Consider the following 17,011-nt stretch of genomic DNA (forward strand, 5'->3'; position numbering starts at 1 on the left):
ATGGGGTGCAGAGCCCAAACACTTGGGCCATCCTCCACTGCACTCCCTGGCCACAGCAGAGAGCTGGCCTGGAAGAGGGGCAACCAGGACAGGATCGGTGCCCCGACCGGGACTAGAACCCGGTGTGCCAGCGCCGCAAGGCGGAGGATTAGCCTGTTGAGCCACGGCGCCGGCCCACTCCTTTTATTTCTGTCTATTCTTATTACTGGACACTAGATCATGTTTATATAATTCATTTAACACTTAGTTCTTTCTATATAACCACTGATACTTAATTTGGTCACTTTAACACTTGAGATGGCATTTTTATCACTCAGCTTAATGGGATTTGGGGTCCCATGGAAAGTTTTTAAACTGTACACTTAGAAGTAAGTCTGTAGGCATGTACGCAGAACTATAGAATTTATTTTATTTTTTGACGTGCAGAGTGGACAGTGAGAGAGAGAGACAGAGAGGAAGGTCTTCCTTTACTGTTGGTCACCCTCCAATGGCCGCCGCGGCCAGCGCGCTGCGGCTGGCGCACCATGCTGATCTGAAGCCAGGAGCCAGGTGCTTCTCCTGGTCTCCCATGGGGTGCAGGGCCCAAGCACTTGGGCCATCCTCCACTGCACTCCCGGACCACAGCAGAGAGCTGGCCTGGAAAAGGGGCAACCGGGACAGAATCTGGAGCCCCGACTGGGACTAGAACCCGGTGTGCCGGCACTGCAGGCGGAGGATTAGCCTAGTGAGCCACGGCGCCGGCCAAGAACTATAGAGCTTTACAGATACAAACTTCCTTCTCCATCTCTTATTCCCATTCTTATTTTTTCCCGAGATCTATTTTTCAATTGACTTTATTAATGACTAATTCTATGTTAGGTAAAGAGTTGAATCAATGATATTCAGAAAAAAAAAAAAAGAAAAGAAAAGAAAGGAAAGGAATAATAAAATTGTTCCTCAACAGTCATGACAAGTTCTGTTCAGGTCATTGCTTTTCAAAGTGTTCAAAGCGTCCTTTTCTTCAGAGTACACATCTCAGTTTGTACTTACACAGTCACAATGGGCCAGCTTAATTCATGCCTGTCTCTCTCACTAGACTATAAGCACCATAAACACAAAGACCCTCTCATTTTCATTTTCTCCTGAGTCCAACACAGCCTCCAGCACAGAAAAGTCTACAAATCAATTTGTGGAGTAGGATGCTCCAGCTCCAAAGGCTTTCTAATATCAAAAAGGAGAAGATGGCCAGCGCCACGGCTCACTTGGCTAATCCTCTGCCCGCAGCGCCGGCCACCCTGGGTTCTAGTCCCAGTTGGGGTGCCACATTCTGTTCCAGTTGCTCCTCTTCCAGTCCAGCTCTCTGCTGTGGCCTGGGAAGGCAGTGGAGCTTGGCCCAAGTGCTTGGGCCCTGCACCCGCATGGGAGACCAGGAGGAAGCGCCTAGCTCCTGGCTTCAGATTGGCACATTGAGCCAGCCGTAGTGGCCATTTGGGAGGTGAACCAATGGAAGGAAGACCTTTCTCTGTCTTTCTCGAACTCTGCCTGTCCAAAAAAAAAAAAAAAAAAAGAAGAAGAAAAACTACCTGGGAATATAAAATAAGGAAAGGAAGAGTAAGGATGTAAACATCAACTTTCTCAATATGTAAAATTGGCCACAGATGCACAAAGCAAAAGACACCTCAAGCCCTTCAGTATCAAAACATCAAATCTATATACTGAAGGATTTAAACAGAGGCTCTATGAGAATAGCTACATAAATCTTGAAGATTAACAGCAGAGCCTGTTTTGGCATCCTTGGTAACAGTTTGCACTGCTCTGCTCTAGTCTCCATCTCAGCCCAATCCTCTAGTACATGTTTCCATGCTGCTTTGGGGCAGGTGCAAAATGCAACACCATGTATATTCTCTCTCCTGGGCTGGGTAGTAAGTTGTTTAAGAACAAGAATTCCCCAAAATACTTTCTTTTAAATTTCTCAAACATATTTGCTATAGCTCAGAGTTTGAATACAGAAGAAATACGAAGATAGCAAACACACCTAGAAATTAAGATGGCAAACCACAGGCAGGAACAGTCCTGTGGCATAGAGAAAAGCCTAAAACATAAAGAACTCCCTGAGGTTTCCCATAACAGTTTCAACAGCAAGGCCACTCTCAGCTTATGGCCCCATTCCTTTGCTAGGATTAGCCTTGAGCACAGCCATAAAAGTACCCAAATGCCCTGAATAAACCACCAGTCCCACATGGCCCTTCAAGAAGCTCCTACTTGTGGAAAAGGTGTCCACAGGGCAGTTTCCGGGCAGCCTGCATGGAGTCCCAGCAGATGGCGCAGTCGTCATTGTTGACAGCCAACTCCTCAGGAGTTGCAACTGCAAACCTGTAAGAAATGAAACGTGTTCACTCCACGTATCCATCCAGACATCACACTGTGCAGACCTCACCTTTAGAACACTGAAGTTTCAGAGAAACTGTGCTCAGTTAAAAATAATGTTGATAATCAAAAACAAAAAACCTGGTTTCTCTTTATACCCCATTCAAAGAGCAAGCACAAGACTTACACAGAAAACAGCTTTACCTTAATAACAGCTCCTGTTAGTAGCAACTCCAGCGAATGCTTCTGGGAAAATCAGAGGAACGACACCCCAGAGATCTAAACCTGTGCATCCTCAGGCTTAGTTTACCTTCAGCCTGGCAAGCAGGAGCTTCCTTCAATAATGTTTGGTTTGTGTTTATGGGTGTGAGTGTGCACACACACGTATAAACACATATATACAAAAAATACCTGGGACCCACCTTCACAAAATAAAAAGCAAAAGCTCAAGGAAGCCTCCATTTGAGAATGATGCTGATAAAATAATGGCATAAAAATAAAAACCTAGTACTCAGCACTAAGTGCACACCCCAACAACTCTAAGTACAGGTTATTATCTCATGGGATTTTCCCAACAGGGAATAGGAAGTTAATCCATTGCCCCAAATCACACAGCAACTAAGTAGAGATTCATAACCAGTCTAACTCCAGAACTAATACCCTTCACCATTCTGTTAACAGTTTACAAAAGCAGGTTCTGATAGAGTTTGGTATTTGTTATTACCAAAGATCTAAAATGAGTTAACTTGGGGGCCAGCACTGTGGCATGATGTGGTAAGCCTCTCTCTGCAGCACCAACATCCGATATGGGTGCCAATTCGTGTCCTGGCTGTTCTTCCAACCCAGCTCTCTGCTGAGGCCTGGGAAAGCAGTGGAAGCTGGCTCAGGTACTTGGGCCCCTGCACCTGTGTATGGGACCCTGAAAAAGCTCCAGGATCCTGTCTTCGGATCGGCCCAGCTCCAGCAGTTTTGGCCATTTGGGGAGTGAACCAGCAGATGGAAGACCTTTCTGTCTCTCCCTCTCTCTAACTCTACCTCTCAGGTAAATATATAAAATCTTTAAAAATAAAAAAGGGTTAACTTGGGTCCCATCCCCATGTGCTTACTTACCTGGCTTCCATGTTTCCAACGACCCGCAGGTAATTCTTGTGCCGACGAATTCGACGCTGAACCTCGTGAAACAGGTAACGCAGCTGCATGAAGATGACCAGGCTGGCCATGGATAACCAGATGTTGCCAAATAACTTAAACAGGGAGGAAGAGAATAAAATACACAACAAAAGTGAATGTGAACTTGCCAGTGATGGCAGTACTGTGTGTCACAGCACCTCTCAATTGTTGGTAAAGATGAACTGGAATAATCTTTCAGAAGGTAAATGCATCATTTATCTCATCACATTAAACAGTGCACATGCAGCTCAATCTTTTTCTCTGTAACTCTGCCTTTCAAATACATTTTTAAAAATCTTAAAAAAAAAAAAGTAATTTGAAATTAAAAGCTTTATCAAGGGAAGCTCCTGGCTTCGGATCAGCTCAGCTCCAGCCATTGCAGCCATTTGGGGACTGAACCAGCAGACGGAAGACCTCTCTCTCTAGTTTCCTCCGTAACTCTGTTTTTCAAATAAATAAAATAAATCTTTTAAAAAATTATATAGCAGTTAGCATTGGGGCAAAGCAGGTTAGGCCATTACCTATGACTCCAGCATCCCATATGAGTGCTGGTTTGTGTCCCAGCTGCTCCTCCACTTCTGATCCAGCTCCCTGATAATGGCCTGGGAAAATCAGTAGAAGATGGCCCAGGTGTTTGGGCCCCTGTACCCACAGTGGGAGACCCAGAAGAAGCTTCTGACTCCTGCCTGGTCCAGTCTTGGCCATTGCAATCATCTGGTAGGGGGGTGAACCAGTAGATAGAAGATCTCTCTCTTTATCTCCCTCTAACTGATTTTCAAATAAATAAATCCTTAAAAAATGTAGAGATACAAAATAGCAAACAAATATATCTAAATAGCTCATTAGGGGTTTTGGTTAATTAAATATGAAGAAATTTTCATCCTGAAGGTATTAAAATAGCTTAGAAGAATTATTGCTCACATAAGAAAATGTTCAGGCCGGCGCTGCGGCTCACTAGGCTAATCCTCCGCCTTGCGGCGCCGGCACACCGGGTTCTAGTCCCAGTCGGGGCACCGATCCTGTCCCGGTTGCCCCTCTTCCAGGCCAGCTCTCTGCGTGGCCAGGGAGTGCAGTGGAGGATGGCCCAAGTCCTTGGGCCCTGCACCCCATGGGAGACCAGGAGAAGCACCTGGCTCCTGCCATCGGATCAGCGCGATGCGCAGGTCGCAGCGCGCCTACCGCGGCGGCCATTGGAGGGTGAACCAATGGCAAAAGGAAGACCTTTCTCTCTGTCTCTCTCTCTCACTATCCACTCTGCCTGTCAAAAAAAAAAAAAAAGAAAAGAAAATGTTCATATTAAATATCTTAGTTTTAAAAAAATCACTAAACTATATGTCCAAAATACAATCTCACTTTATGAGTATGTATCTGAACACAGAAAGCAGCAATAAATACACAATATACTATCTCTGAGCATTTTCTCTTTTTTTTTTGGAGGGGTGGTAGGAAGAATTACATGCTTTTTTAAAAAGTTATGTTTTCAAGCCGGCTCCGCGGCTCACTAGGCTAATCCTCCGCCTTGCGGCACCAGCACACCAGGTTCTAGTCCCGGTCGGGGCACCGATCCTGTCCCGGTTGCCCCTCTTCCAGGCCAGCTCTCTGCTGTGGCCAGGGAGTGCAGTGGAGGATGGCCCAAGTGCTTGGGCCCTGCACCCCATGGGAGACCAGGATAGGCACCTGGCTCCTGCCATCGGATCAGCATGGTGCGCCGGCCACAGCGTGCCTACCGCGGCAGCCATTGGAGGGTGAACCAATGGCAAAGGAAGACCTTTCTCTCTGTCTCTCTCTCACTGTCCACTCTGCTTGTCAAAAAATAAATAAATAAAAATAAAAATAAAAATAAAAATTAAAAGTTATGTTTTCAAAGTTACTGTCAAAACTTAAAAATGTGCTGTGTCTAACCCAGCAGTTTTTAAATGCTATTCTTATAAATATTTATTTATTTTCATTTTATTTGAAAAGCAAAGCAAGAAAGACAAAAAGGTCTCCCATCCTACTGGTTCACCAGACAGAATCCAGGAGCCCAGAATTCAATCCAGGTTTTCCCATGTGGATGGCAAGGACCCAGTAACTACTTGAACCATGATCTGGATCATTAGCAGGAAGCTGGCAAACCCAGGCACTCAGTTATAGGACAGAGATACCACAAGCAGCATCTTTACCATTGAACCAAATGCCCACCCCTAAATACTATTTTGATAGGCTTATAATTAAAATACATTGCTCACCTACCATGTTGATTCTCACCATTTTAAAAGTACTAACTCATGAAGCGGACTTACAACATTACAATTTCTGACATATCAAAGTAAAATGGAAACAACAAAAGTAGTAAGAATTAAGTTTAAGGACTTCATCTTTAATTACAAAGATGGAAATTTTATGCAACCAGGAAGTTGGTAACAAGAAGAATTCCCATTGCTACCTACAAAGTAACTGTTAAATATCAAAAGCCATGGCATCTATGGGGAGGAGACCCGTTAATCTGCTGCTCAGGAATCACTGTTGATGTGGTGAGCAGAGTTCACTAGGTCTCCTAGGAGAGCAAACGCCTCCTGAGCAAGCCAGCAGCCAAAGCCCCACCACACTGCTTTACACCCAGGGGCAAAAAGGGGGGAGCAAGCACAGCTGCGTCCACTTTTATAAAAGAATCCGAGAGTTCACCTACATCATATCCCGAAGGTTTCATTTTCTAACATGCAAACCAGAGTTCCCAACTCTGTGAGGCCCCCCTGAGGAACTCACCAACATATGAATGTGGTGCATGAGGTCCAGGGACAAGAGTGTGAGCTCCATGACAAAATCGGTATAATACACGTACGTCCCCTTGCCTTCCCAGGTCCCCTCGTGGTTGAGGTCCCAGAGGTGAATGACATATCTGCAACACAGAGACAACAAAAAGAGGGAGGGAAGGGATCATAACAATTTACTGTTATATCTGGATTTGGTTTAAACACATGAGAGCTTAGTCACATTTCACACATTTTATACCTGTTACATCTAATAATCATCTATTTGACTACACCTCTGTTACCTTTCTCCCAGATTTCTACTCACCGTAAAATCACATGAGCAGTCCTCACCGTCACAAGAAGAGACTGCAAGAGACAAATATTTCTCAGTTCATTTTAAAAGCAGATTGTTCAAGTTTACCAACCATTTTATTTCCTCCGCTTCACATCTCCATGGAATAATTTCATAACCCACAACCTTTTACTGAGCCTTTTCCTATCAGGAGGTGACAACTAATTCCACCTGTCCATCTCCAGGGGATCTCTTCTACAATCCCGAGGTTCAGTCTAGTAGTTTGAAAGTCATTTCTGGGACCAGTGCCATAGCTCATTTGGTTTAATCCCCCACCTGCAGCGCTAGCATCCCATATGGGCACCGGGTTCTAGTCCCGGTTGCTCCTCTTCCAGTCCAGCTCTTTGCTGTGGCCTGGGAGGACAGTGGAGGATGGCCCAAGTGCTTGGGCCCCTGCACCCACATGGGAGACCAGGAAGAAGCACCTGGCTCCTGGCTTCGGATCAGCACAGTGCCAGATATAGCGGCCATTTGGAGAGTGAACCAATGGAAGGAAGACCTTTCTCTCTGTGTCTCTGTCTATAAATCTACCTGTCAAAAAAAAAATCTTAAAAAAAAGAAAGTCATTTCTATTTATATAGCATTAGACAACCATAACCAACTATGTAAAATGGTATCTGACTACTTAACTCAAAATATAGTTAAGGGTGTTATTATTTGGTGCAGCAGTTAAGTCGCCACTTGGAATGCTGACATCCCGTGACAGAGTGCCTCTTCAAGTCCTGGTTTCTCCACTTCTAAACCAGCTTCCTGTTAATCTGTACCCTGGGAGGAAGCAGTGATGGCTCAAATGTTTGGGTCCCTGCCAGTCACATGCAAGACTTAGATTAAGTTCCAGGCTCCTGGCTTCTGCCTGGCCCAGCCCTGGCTGTTGTGGGAATTTGCTGAGTGAACCAGTAGAGGGAAGATCTCTGTCTTTCAAATAAAATAAAAATTTAAGGCCGGCGCCGTGGCTCAACAGGCTAATCCTCCGCCTTGCGGCGCCAGCACACCAGGTTCTAGTCCCGGTTGGGGCGCCGGATTCTATCCCGGTTGCCCCTCTTCCAGGCCAGCTCTCTGCTATGGCCCGGGAGTGCAGTGGAGGATGGCCCAAGTGCTTGGGCCCTGCACCCCATGGGAGACCAGGATAAGCACCTGGCTCCTGCCTTCAGATCAGCGCAGCGCGCGGGCCGCGGTGGCCATTGGAGGGTGAACCAACAGCAAAGGAAGACCTTTCTCTCTGTCTCTCTCTCTCTCTCTCACTGTCCACTCTGCCTGTCAAAAAAAAAAAAAAAAATTTAAAAATATACGCATAAGGATGCATAGTTCAGGTCTAGATCAGAATACCTGCTCTCTCCCTGACACTCTGGTCCCTTTGTCCACCAGAAAATGGAATGAAGAACATTAAAAAACAAACAAAAATAAACAAACAAAGGCTCTTACGAAGTTTTTATCATAGAAACCAATACTAAGAAAATCTTTCTGGCCAGCACCGCGGTTCACTAGGCTAATCCTGTGCCTGCAGCGCTGGCACCCCGGGTTCTAGTCCCGGTTGGGGCGCCAGATTCTGTCCCGATTGCTCCTCTTCCAGTCCAGTTCTCAGCTGTGGCCAAGGAAGGCAGTGGAAGATGGCCTAAGTGCTTCAGCCCTGTACCTGCATGGGAGACCAGGGGGAAGCACCTGGCTCCTGGCTTCAGATAGGCGTTGCGTGCCAGCCATAGCAGCCATTTGGGGCATGAACCAATGGAAGGAAGATCTTTCTCTCTCTAACTCTGCCTGTCAAAAAAAAAAAAAAAGAAAAAAGAAAGAAAGAAAGAAAGAAAGAAAAACTTTCTTGGGGCCAGCGTTGTGGCACAGCAGGTTAAGCTATTGCCCATGATGCTGGCATCTCATATGGGTGCAGGTTCTATTCCCATCTGCTCAGCTTCTGATCTACCTGTTTGCTAATGCAGAGGACAGCTCAAGTGCTTAGGCCTCTGCCACCCACATGGGAGACCCAGATGGAGTTCCATGCTCCTGGCTATGGTCTGGCCCAGCTCTGGTCACTGTGGCCATCTGGGGGAGTAAATCAGTGGATAAAAGATCTCTATCTCCTCAACTGCCCTTCAAATTAAATTAATTAATTTAAAGAAATAAAAATTTTCATAGTCTACCAGAACACAATGTACATTAATGTTTGAGATTACTTATAAACAGAAAATATTTCATGAGGAATATCATCAATATAAGGAATATAATTTAGTTGAAAAGATCAGATTTGTAACATAGTAAGAGAATAAAGAGTATCAAGCTAAAATAAAAGTATGTACAAACAGTATGCACTATAGGTATAATTTAAATGATTTTTTAGGTGTATCTTTTAAAGGATGGCAAAATAGTAATTGAAAGTTAAGAGAGGGGCCAGTACTGTGGCATAGCAGGTAAAGCTGCCACCTACAGTGCCAGCATCCCACAGGGCTGCCAGTTCAAGGCCCAGCTGCTCCACTTCCTATCCAGCTCTCTGCTATTGCCCGAGAAGGCAGTGGAGGATGGCCCAAGTCCTTGGGCCCCTGCATTCATGGTGGTAGACCTCGAAGAAGTTCCTGGCTCCTGGCTTCAAATCAGCCCAGCCCCAACCATGGCGGCCATTTGGGGAGTGAACCACCAAATGGAAGACCTGTCTCTGCCTCTGCCTCTCTGTAACTGCCTTTCAAATAAATAAATAAATCTTAAAAAAAAAAAAAAAAAAAAAAAAAAAAAAGTTAAGAGAACCAAAAGAGGGAAACATGTCATTTATAAGTACATAATAAAACATCCAAAGAAAACAAGCCAGTATAATGTTTTAAACAAATTATTCTTGGAATCGGCACTGTGGCATAGTGGGTAAAGTTGCCCACCTGCAGTGCTGGCATCCCATATGGGCGCCAGTTCAAGACACGTCTGCCTCATTCTGATCCAGCTCTCTGCTATGGCCTGGGAAAGCAGCAGAAGATGGTCCAAGTCCTTGAGCCTCTTCACCTGCATGGGAGGACCTGGAAGAAGCTCCTGGCTCCTGACTTCAGATCGGCGCAGCTCCAGCCATTGCAGCTGTCTGGGGAGTGAACCAGCTGATGGAAGACCTCTCTCTCTCTTTCTTTCTCTCTTCCTCTCCTCTCTCTCTTTGTAACTCTTTCAAATAAATAAATAAATCCTTAAAAAAAAAATAACCCCTAGCGTGAAGTAAGTACTGCATAAATGTTGGGGAAAATCAGTATTCTTTATTAAGTTGTAGCAAGGATTACATAAAAGTATTCAGCATTAGTACTGAGCATAATAAAAGGCACCCAACAAATGCTTGTGAAAAGGAAAGACCAAATAACCACCCATCACTTCATGGGTGAAAACAATCTGTCCATAGTCCTCTAGCTTCTTCGAACATACACAGAGCACACCCTGTGTCCAGCACCTTACCTCTGCAGCCATGAAAGCCAAGGTGTGCATCCCATGGGTGTAGCCAGTGACACAGCAGACAACAGCTAACCCACAGCAGGAAAGCAGCATAGCAATCAACAGGGACAGGACTCGGCCGGTGGCTACTCATCGGTGTGGTAGGAGAAAAGGAAAGCTGAAATGGACAAGATGGGAAAGCTCATTCTTAGGGTCTGTGAGCACAGGAAACCACCCCATTACCACATGGTTAAAAATCCCCAGTGATCCAGATATGATCTAGAGCTCATATTTAGAGATCCTTATCACTTACTAAACATTACAATGTACGTTATATTTCATCTCGTATTCCTCGGGACCCTGTTACCTCTTGGATGACAAGCCTCTAGAAGCAATTTTCAAAGTATATGATTCTAATAGTCAACAGCAATCAAGATACTGCTATGTTCTGTGGTATTTGTCTCAATCTCGCTCTACCCCTCCGCCCCAAAATTCAGCGGCAGGATATTACTCGTCTCTCAGGAATGACAACAACAAGGAATGTCATCAGGTGCAGATTTACTGCCAGTACATGCTATGCTAGGTTCATGTTAGAAGAAGCAACAGCCTGGAAAAGAGCCTACAGCTCTGACTCCGGAGGCAGTTGGTGTAGATAACAAACCAGTCTGGGAGGTCTATCTGTTTGTGCCCAGGAACAGGGTTCAACTGTGAAGGACACAAAGCCTTTGAGAGTGACATGAATTCACAAAGAGGTGAAGGGCCGTCTGGTCCACGAAGACTGGGTAACGATGGAAAAAACAAGGCCCTGTGGTGGGGCTTAACTGACAGGCGGAGCTCTCGTATCCATTTACCAGGAGACTGTGCAGAAGCACTGAGGAGGGAAGGTTCCCCTGCACAGCTCTGGCCTAAGGCCAAGAGCAGATCTGTTCCCAGACAAAGGATTTACAAAGAAGCTGGGAGAGCTAATGCAGCCCTGCCTCAGGGGCAGAAAACAGGTATAACCTATACAGAGAGAAGACCTCTAACAATCAGGGTGAAGGGCAGGGTCTGGGTGGGTGGTGAGCGGGATTGGAAAATGGACCAGACCAGAGGTTACTCAGTTTACTTATCAAGGTTTCCTCACACTAACCACAGCAGCTTGAACGGAGTCCCTGTGGCTGCACTGGAACACACAGGCAGGGAGGAAACTCCCCCAGACCGATTCTGCACCCCTCCACTGCGGCAGGAAGTTCCACAGGAACAGGGAACAGGGACCTGATCCAGAAGTCTCTCCCTTGGACCATGTTGCTGTGGCTCTTTCACATCACACAACTCAAACCTGGCAATGCCCACATGTAAAGCACAGAGCTCGACTAAAAACTCACATATTCAAATCGGTCCTTGCAGAGCTGAACCATCAGATGCAGAAATACAAGTCCAGCAAACCAGAGGCACCACATGACCACTTCTTCCACTGTCTGGACATTCAGCACACCAAAAATGAAAATGAACTTGTAGAAAATAAAATTCCAAAACTTGTCCTTGAGGTGCTAAAGAGAAAAATGTCAAAGGTGAGTACCATCAGCGCTAACCCACTGAAGAAAGTTACCATAATAAAGTCTAGCTTCTATGGAAGAACTATTCTCTGCTTAGCTTCTAACACTGGTCCACAAGAAAACAGAAAGTGAAGAAAAGAAGTCCTCTGAAGACAAGTGAGACACTCAGAAGTAATCTACAAACTCTGGGTCCTAACCCTGGGTCAGTTATGGAATTTTAGCCATTAAAGGGGTAGTGATCTTAGTACCTTACGTATTAACAAATTACAAAACACTTTATATTTCATACACAAATAATGCCTAAAAACTGTTAGTATTGTTTAATATTTTCTGCTTTCTGGATTCTTAAATAATAGAAAATATTACACTCTATTTGTAAAACATTAAACAAAAAATGACCATAAAAAGCATGCCTTAACATCTGTATGCATTTTTCTTGCCTTCTATATACAAAACACACAATTTTTGTACACTTTCTTTCACCTCACCATACTGTGAGAAACTTGCCATTATCAGTGAACATTCTCTGAATATATCAATATACCACTGTAATGGCTATAGATGGAGAGGAAAACTTTTTCACTGATCATCATTCAGAAAACAATGTAATAGATATAATTGTATGATTTTTCTATTCAACATTATCAAATCAAAGATAAACACTTGGCAGTGTGAGCACTGCTCACTGAAATCTTTTTCTCTCTCTTTTTTACAGATTTATTTATTTATTTGAAAGGTGGAATTACACAGAGGCAGGGGCAGAGAGAGAGAGATCTTGCAGAGCTGGTTCACTCCCCAAATGGCTGCAACGTGGGAGCTGGGCCAATCTGAAGCCAGAAGCTTCTTCCGGGTCTCCCATGCGGGTGTGGGGGCCCAAGGACTTGGGCCATCTTCTACTGCTTTCCCAGGCCATAGCAGAGAGCTGAATCAGAAGTGGAACAGCCAAGTCTTGAACCAGCACCCATACAGGATGCCAGCACTGCAGGCAGTGGCTTTACCCACTATGCCACAGGGCCGGCCCCTGAACTCCTTTTCTAAACTGTGGACTTCCAGTTTTAAAAATCTTTACTACCCTGGGGGAACAGAGGCGGCAAAGAGATTCTATCTCTACCAGATATTAAGATATATTCTATTATCAGGATGTCTATGAGGGTGGGTGGAACCAGGTAGAATATAAAAATGGAAGCATGGTTTATTTATTTATTTAAAATATTTATTTGAAAGAGTTATAGAGAGACAAAGAGGCAGAGACAGAGATCTTGCATCCATTGGTTCATTCCTAGATGGCCCCAACTGCCAGTGCTGGGCCAGACTGAAGCCAGAAACCAGGAGCTTCTTCCAGGTCTCACAGGTGGGTGGCAGGGGCCCAGGGACTTGGGCCATCTTCTGCTGCTTTCCCAGGCGCATTAGCAGGGAACTGGATTGAACGTGGAACACATGGGGGCCGGCGCCATGGCTCACTTGGCTAATCTTCCGCCTGCGGCACCGGCCACCCCGGGTTCTAATCCCAGATGGGGTGCCAGGTACTAGTCCCAGTTGCTGCTCTTCTAGTCCAGCTCTCTGCTGTGGCCCGGGAGTGCAGTGGAGGATGGCCCAAGTGCTTGGGCCTCTGTACCCACATGGGAGACCAGGAGGCAGTACCCGGCTCCTGGCTTCGGACTGGCACAGCGCTGGCCGTAGCGGCCATTAGGGGAGTGAACCAATGGAAGGAAGACCTACCTTTCTCTCTCCTTTCTCTTCTCTCACTCTCTCTCTCAAAAAAGTAAAATTAAAACTGAAACCACCAAATGAAACAGAAGTAACTGCAGGCGGCATCTGCTCCAGAAGTTGAGACGCCAGCTGGGACACCTGCATTCTGCACTGGAGTGCCGGGGCTCAAATCCAGCTCCATTCCCGATTCCAGTTCCTTGCTGATCTGCACCTTTGAAAGCAGCAGGTGACATCTCAGATAGCTGGGTCCTTGACACTCCTGTGGGAGGCCTGGATTTGAGTTCCTGGCTCCACAGCTTTGGTCTGGCCCAGCCCTGGCTCTTGCAGGCATTAGGAAGCTCTCTCACAAACTTTCTGTCTCTGTCTCTCTCTAGTAAGTAAAATAAATACATAAATAAAAATTTTAAATGATGGCTTATATAAATTTAAAAAAACAAATGGAGGTAGGCATTTGACATAGCACTTAAGACACCACAACACAGGTCAGAGTGCCTAGTTAAGAGTTCCAACTCCACTCAGATTCCAGTTTCCTACTAATGCGCACCCTGGGAGTCAGCAGATGACTGAAGTATTGGGTCCTTGCCACCACATGGAAGACCCGGATTGAATTCCGGGTTCCTGACTTCAGCCTGGCTCAGCCCCAGCTATTGTGGGTATCTGGAGAGTGAACCAGTAGAAAAAATATTTCTAAATAAATGAATTTTTTAAAAATCTGAAATAATCGAGACTATATAATAGATCTACAACATGACTACTTAAATACTTGCTTTGAGAAGTTAAACACACCATACTCTGACTGTATAATCTGTATATAGAGAACAAAATGAACTGGAAAGGAAAATCAGAGTATTCCCTAACTCTGCATACCAAAAGGGCAATGGCACACCAGTAGCAATGAGCACAGAGAGCTAATGTAGATCTTGGCTCTGATCACTCTTCAACAAAATCCACCAGGAATTCTTGGTGAATGTCTGTTCCTAGACCAGGGGCGGGGACAGTACAAGGTGAACTAAGAACATTTTGCTCCGTTGCTTTGAATCATGATTGTACCACCCAGCTGCTCTGACGCTGGGAAAGTCACTAAACATTCTGGTGCTCTGGTTTCCCCATCTATAAGTTGGGTTATAAAACAAGCACGCATCTCAGAGAATGTGGGGGGAAGTTAAATAGGTTAATATATGTAATGCTTAGACAAGTGCCATAGTAGGGATCAAGTGCTTTAACAAATTAAAAAACCTTCATTCTAAAACTCCATTTAAGGTTTTAATATATGCTTCATTTCAGGTATTCAATTCAGGTATACTGTCTGCCTCTAGCATTACTCTATTTCTTAAACTTACAAAGCAAACCCATGTCAATGCTAAAGAGTTTTCAATTAAATGGTTCTTAACAAATGCTACTTGTAACATGAATCATAATATAAGCCAACACAGAGCAGCATGAAAAAATGTGATCTATACCCAGAAAACTCAAAGTAGGGTTGAGTAACAAATGAGTCCAATATGATTACCTCTAAATAAAGTAAAAATCACAGAAAAACTCCAAGGTTACCTTTTCTGTTCATTTCAACCTAATAGCTAACATTTTAGGGAAAATAAAATATATTGATCTGGTACTAGATCAATCCACAAACAATTAGATGGTCTGCCTCTAGGCTGACCAATTCCTGGCCCACAAATCAAAAATTTGAAGAGAAAGAAGAAAATTTTAAGAAGAATTTTAAGTATGAAACGGGACTCCCGCATCTCAGACCACAGCGCCTGGATTTAAATTTTCACTCTGGCTCCCAATTCTAGCTTCCCCTTAGTGGGTACTTTGGGAGGTGGCAGATGATGGCTCAAGCAGTTGGGTCCCTGTCACCCAAGTAGGAAACACAGATTGAGTTACTGGCTTCTGGCTTCAGCCTAGTCCAGCCGAGGGCTGCTGCAAACATCTAAGGAGTAAATCAGCAGAAGAGGAGTTCTCTTCCTCTGTCTCTGCCTTTAAAATTAAAGTAGGAAAAAAAGGAGCTTTCCTATCTGCAAAAGAACTCTATGTTCCACTGAACCCATCTGGGAGACCTCTGAGGTTGACAGAGAAAGTGCTGAATATTCACTAACAAACAAAAATCTCCGGGAAAACAAAACAGTCCTGCTCATGACAGCATTCAAGGGCTCAACCACAGAGTAACCACAGTCCCAGCTCTAAACAGGGCCTAAGCCGATTTTTAAATGGGTATTTGAGTTGAAAAGGGTAGATAAGACTAAAACACTACGCTATGAAAACACAGAGCAGATACTGTTGTACTTTTAACATAGTAGAATACTGTGTCTTACTGTTAGGTGGAAATAAAGTAAAATACAGTTTTGTTCTTATGGTTCATTAAAACACAGTTTTGTGGTTTTGAAGGCCAGTTCTAATTCTTATTTTAAAACACACCACACTACACTCTACCCACTAACATCCTTGGGGAAGTGTCAATCCGAAATACACCTATGGCATAATTCTTTGTTGAAAGCATCCTCTACTCATGTACACATTCTGAGAGTCATGTTCAAATGTAAGAAATCTCACCTAAAATAAGACACCTAACGTTTTACTTGTAGAACAATGTATCTTCATTTATGCTTCCACAGGGAAAAATGTTTCAGCAAATTCCCTTAGGAAAGAACCCATATTCTTTTTTTTTTTTTTTTTTTTTGACAGGCAGAGTGGACAGTAGAGGGAGACAGAGAGAAAGGTCTTCCTTTGCCATTGGTTCACCCTCCAATGGCCGCCGCGGTTGGCACGCTGCGGCCGGCGCACCGCGCTGATCCGATGGCAGGAGCCAGGTGCTTCTCCTGGTCTCCCATGGGGTGCAGGGCCCAAGCACTTGGGCCATCCTCCACTGCACTCCCGGACCACAACAGAGAGCTGGCCTGGAAGAGGGGCAACCAGGACAGAATCCGGCGCCCCGACCGGGACTAGAACCTGGTGTGCCGGCGCCGCAAGGCGGAGGATTAGCCTAGTGAGCCACGGCGCCGGCAGAACCCATATTCTAAAGTGTGATATTTATGACCCTTCAAACTTAAATCCATGTGTCTTTAAAAAGTACATCCTGGCCTAGCCATTAAGGCACTGGGTGGGAAACATGCATCGTCTATTAGAGTGCCAGGATTTGAGTCCTAGCTCAGCTCTCAATTCCAGTTTCCTGCAAAGTAGACCCTGGGAAGCAGCAGTGATGGTTCAAGTAGTTGGGTTCCTGCCACCTACATGGGAGACCTGGATTGAGTTCCAAGCTTTGGCTTGGTCCAGCCTTGGCTGTTGTGCATATTTTGAGAGTGATCCAGGGAACATTAGCTATCTCTGTTTCTGTGTGTGTTTCTCAAATAAATTAATTAATAAAAGAACATTTTTAAAAAGTCATGGGGAGAGAGCTGGCACTGTGGCAAAGCAGGTTAAGCTGCCACATGCAATTCCAGCACACCATACTGCAGTGCCAGTCTGAGTTCGTTACTCTGCAATCCCAATCATGCTTCCTGCTAACACACCTAGAAGGCGGCAGGTGATGGTCCAAGTACCTGGGCCTCTGCCACCCACGCGGGAGACTAGCATGAAGTTCCTGGTTTCTGGCTCCTGGCTTCAACCTAGCCCAGGCTTGGCTTTTGTGGCCTTTCTAGAAGTGAAACAGGGGATGAAAGATCTCTGTCACTCTGCCTTTCAAATTAATTTTAAAAAATCATGGGAAAAGTAGCTATAAATGACAATATTGAGGGATGCTTGGCTGCACTGAATATGTATTATAGAGCAGAAAATTTTGGTCA

The 17,011-nt window shown here is 44.9% G+C and overlaps 1 protein-coding gene across 1 annotated transcript in view; it reads right to left on the reverse strand.

Moving 5' to 3' along the window:
• AMFR (autocrine motility factor receptor) overlaps positions 1–17,011 on the reverse strand; it is a 48,053-nt gene that overhangs the window by 23,153 nt on the left and 7,889 nt on the right. Inside the window, 7 exon segments of the mRNA XM_062176579.1 lie at positions 2,242–2,352; positions 3,457–3,590; positions 6,262–6,394; positions 6,574–6,614; positions 10,009–10,125; positions 10,127–10,162; positions 11,349–11,513. Coding sequence (XP_062032563.1) covers positions 2,242–2,352; positions 3,457–3,590; positions 6,262–6,394; positions 6,574–6,614; positions 10,009–10,125; positions 10,127–10,162; positions 11,349–11,513 — 737 coding nt within the window.

Source organism: Lepus europaeus, chromosome 19, assembly GCF_033115175.1.
Source record: "Lepus europaeus isolate LE1 chromosome 19, mLepTim1.pri, whole genome shotgun sequence".
NCBI lineage: Eukaryota > Metazoa > Chordata > Mammalia > Lagomorpha > Leporidae > Lepus > Lepus europaeus.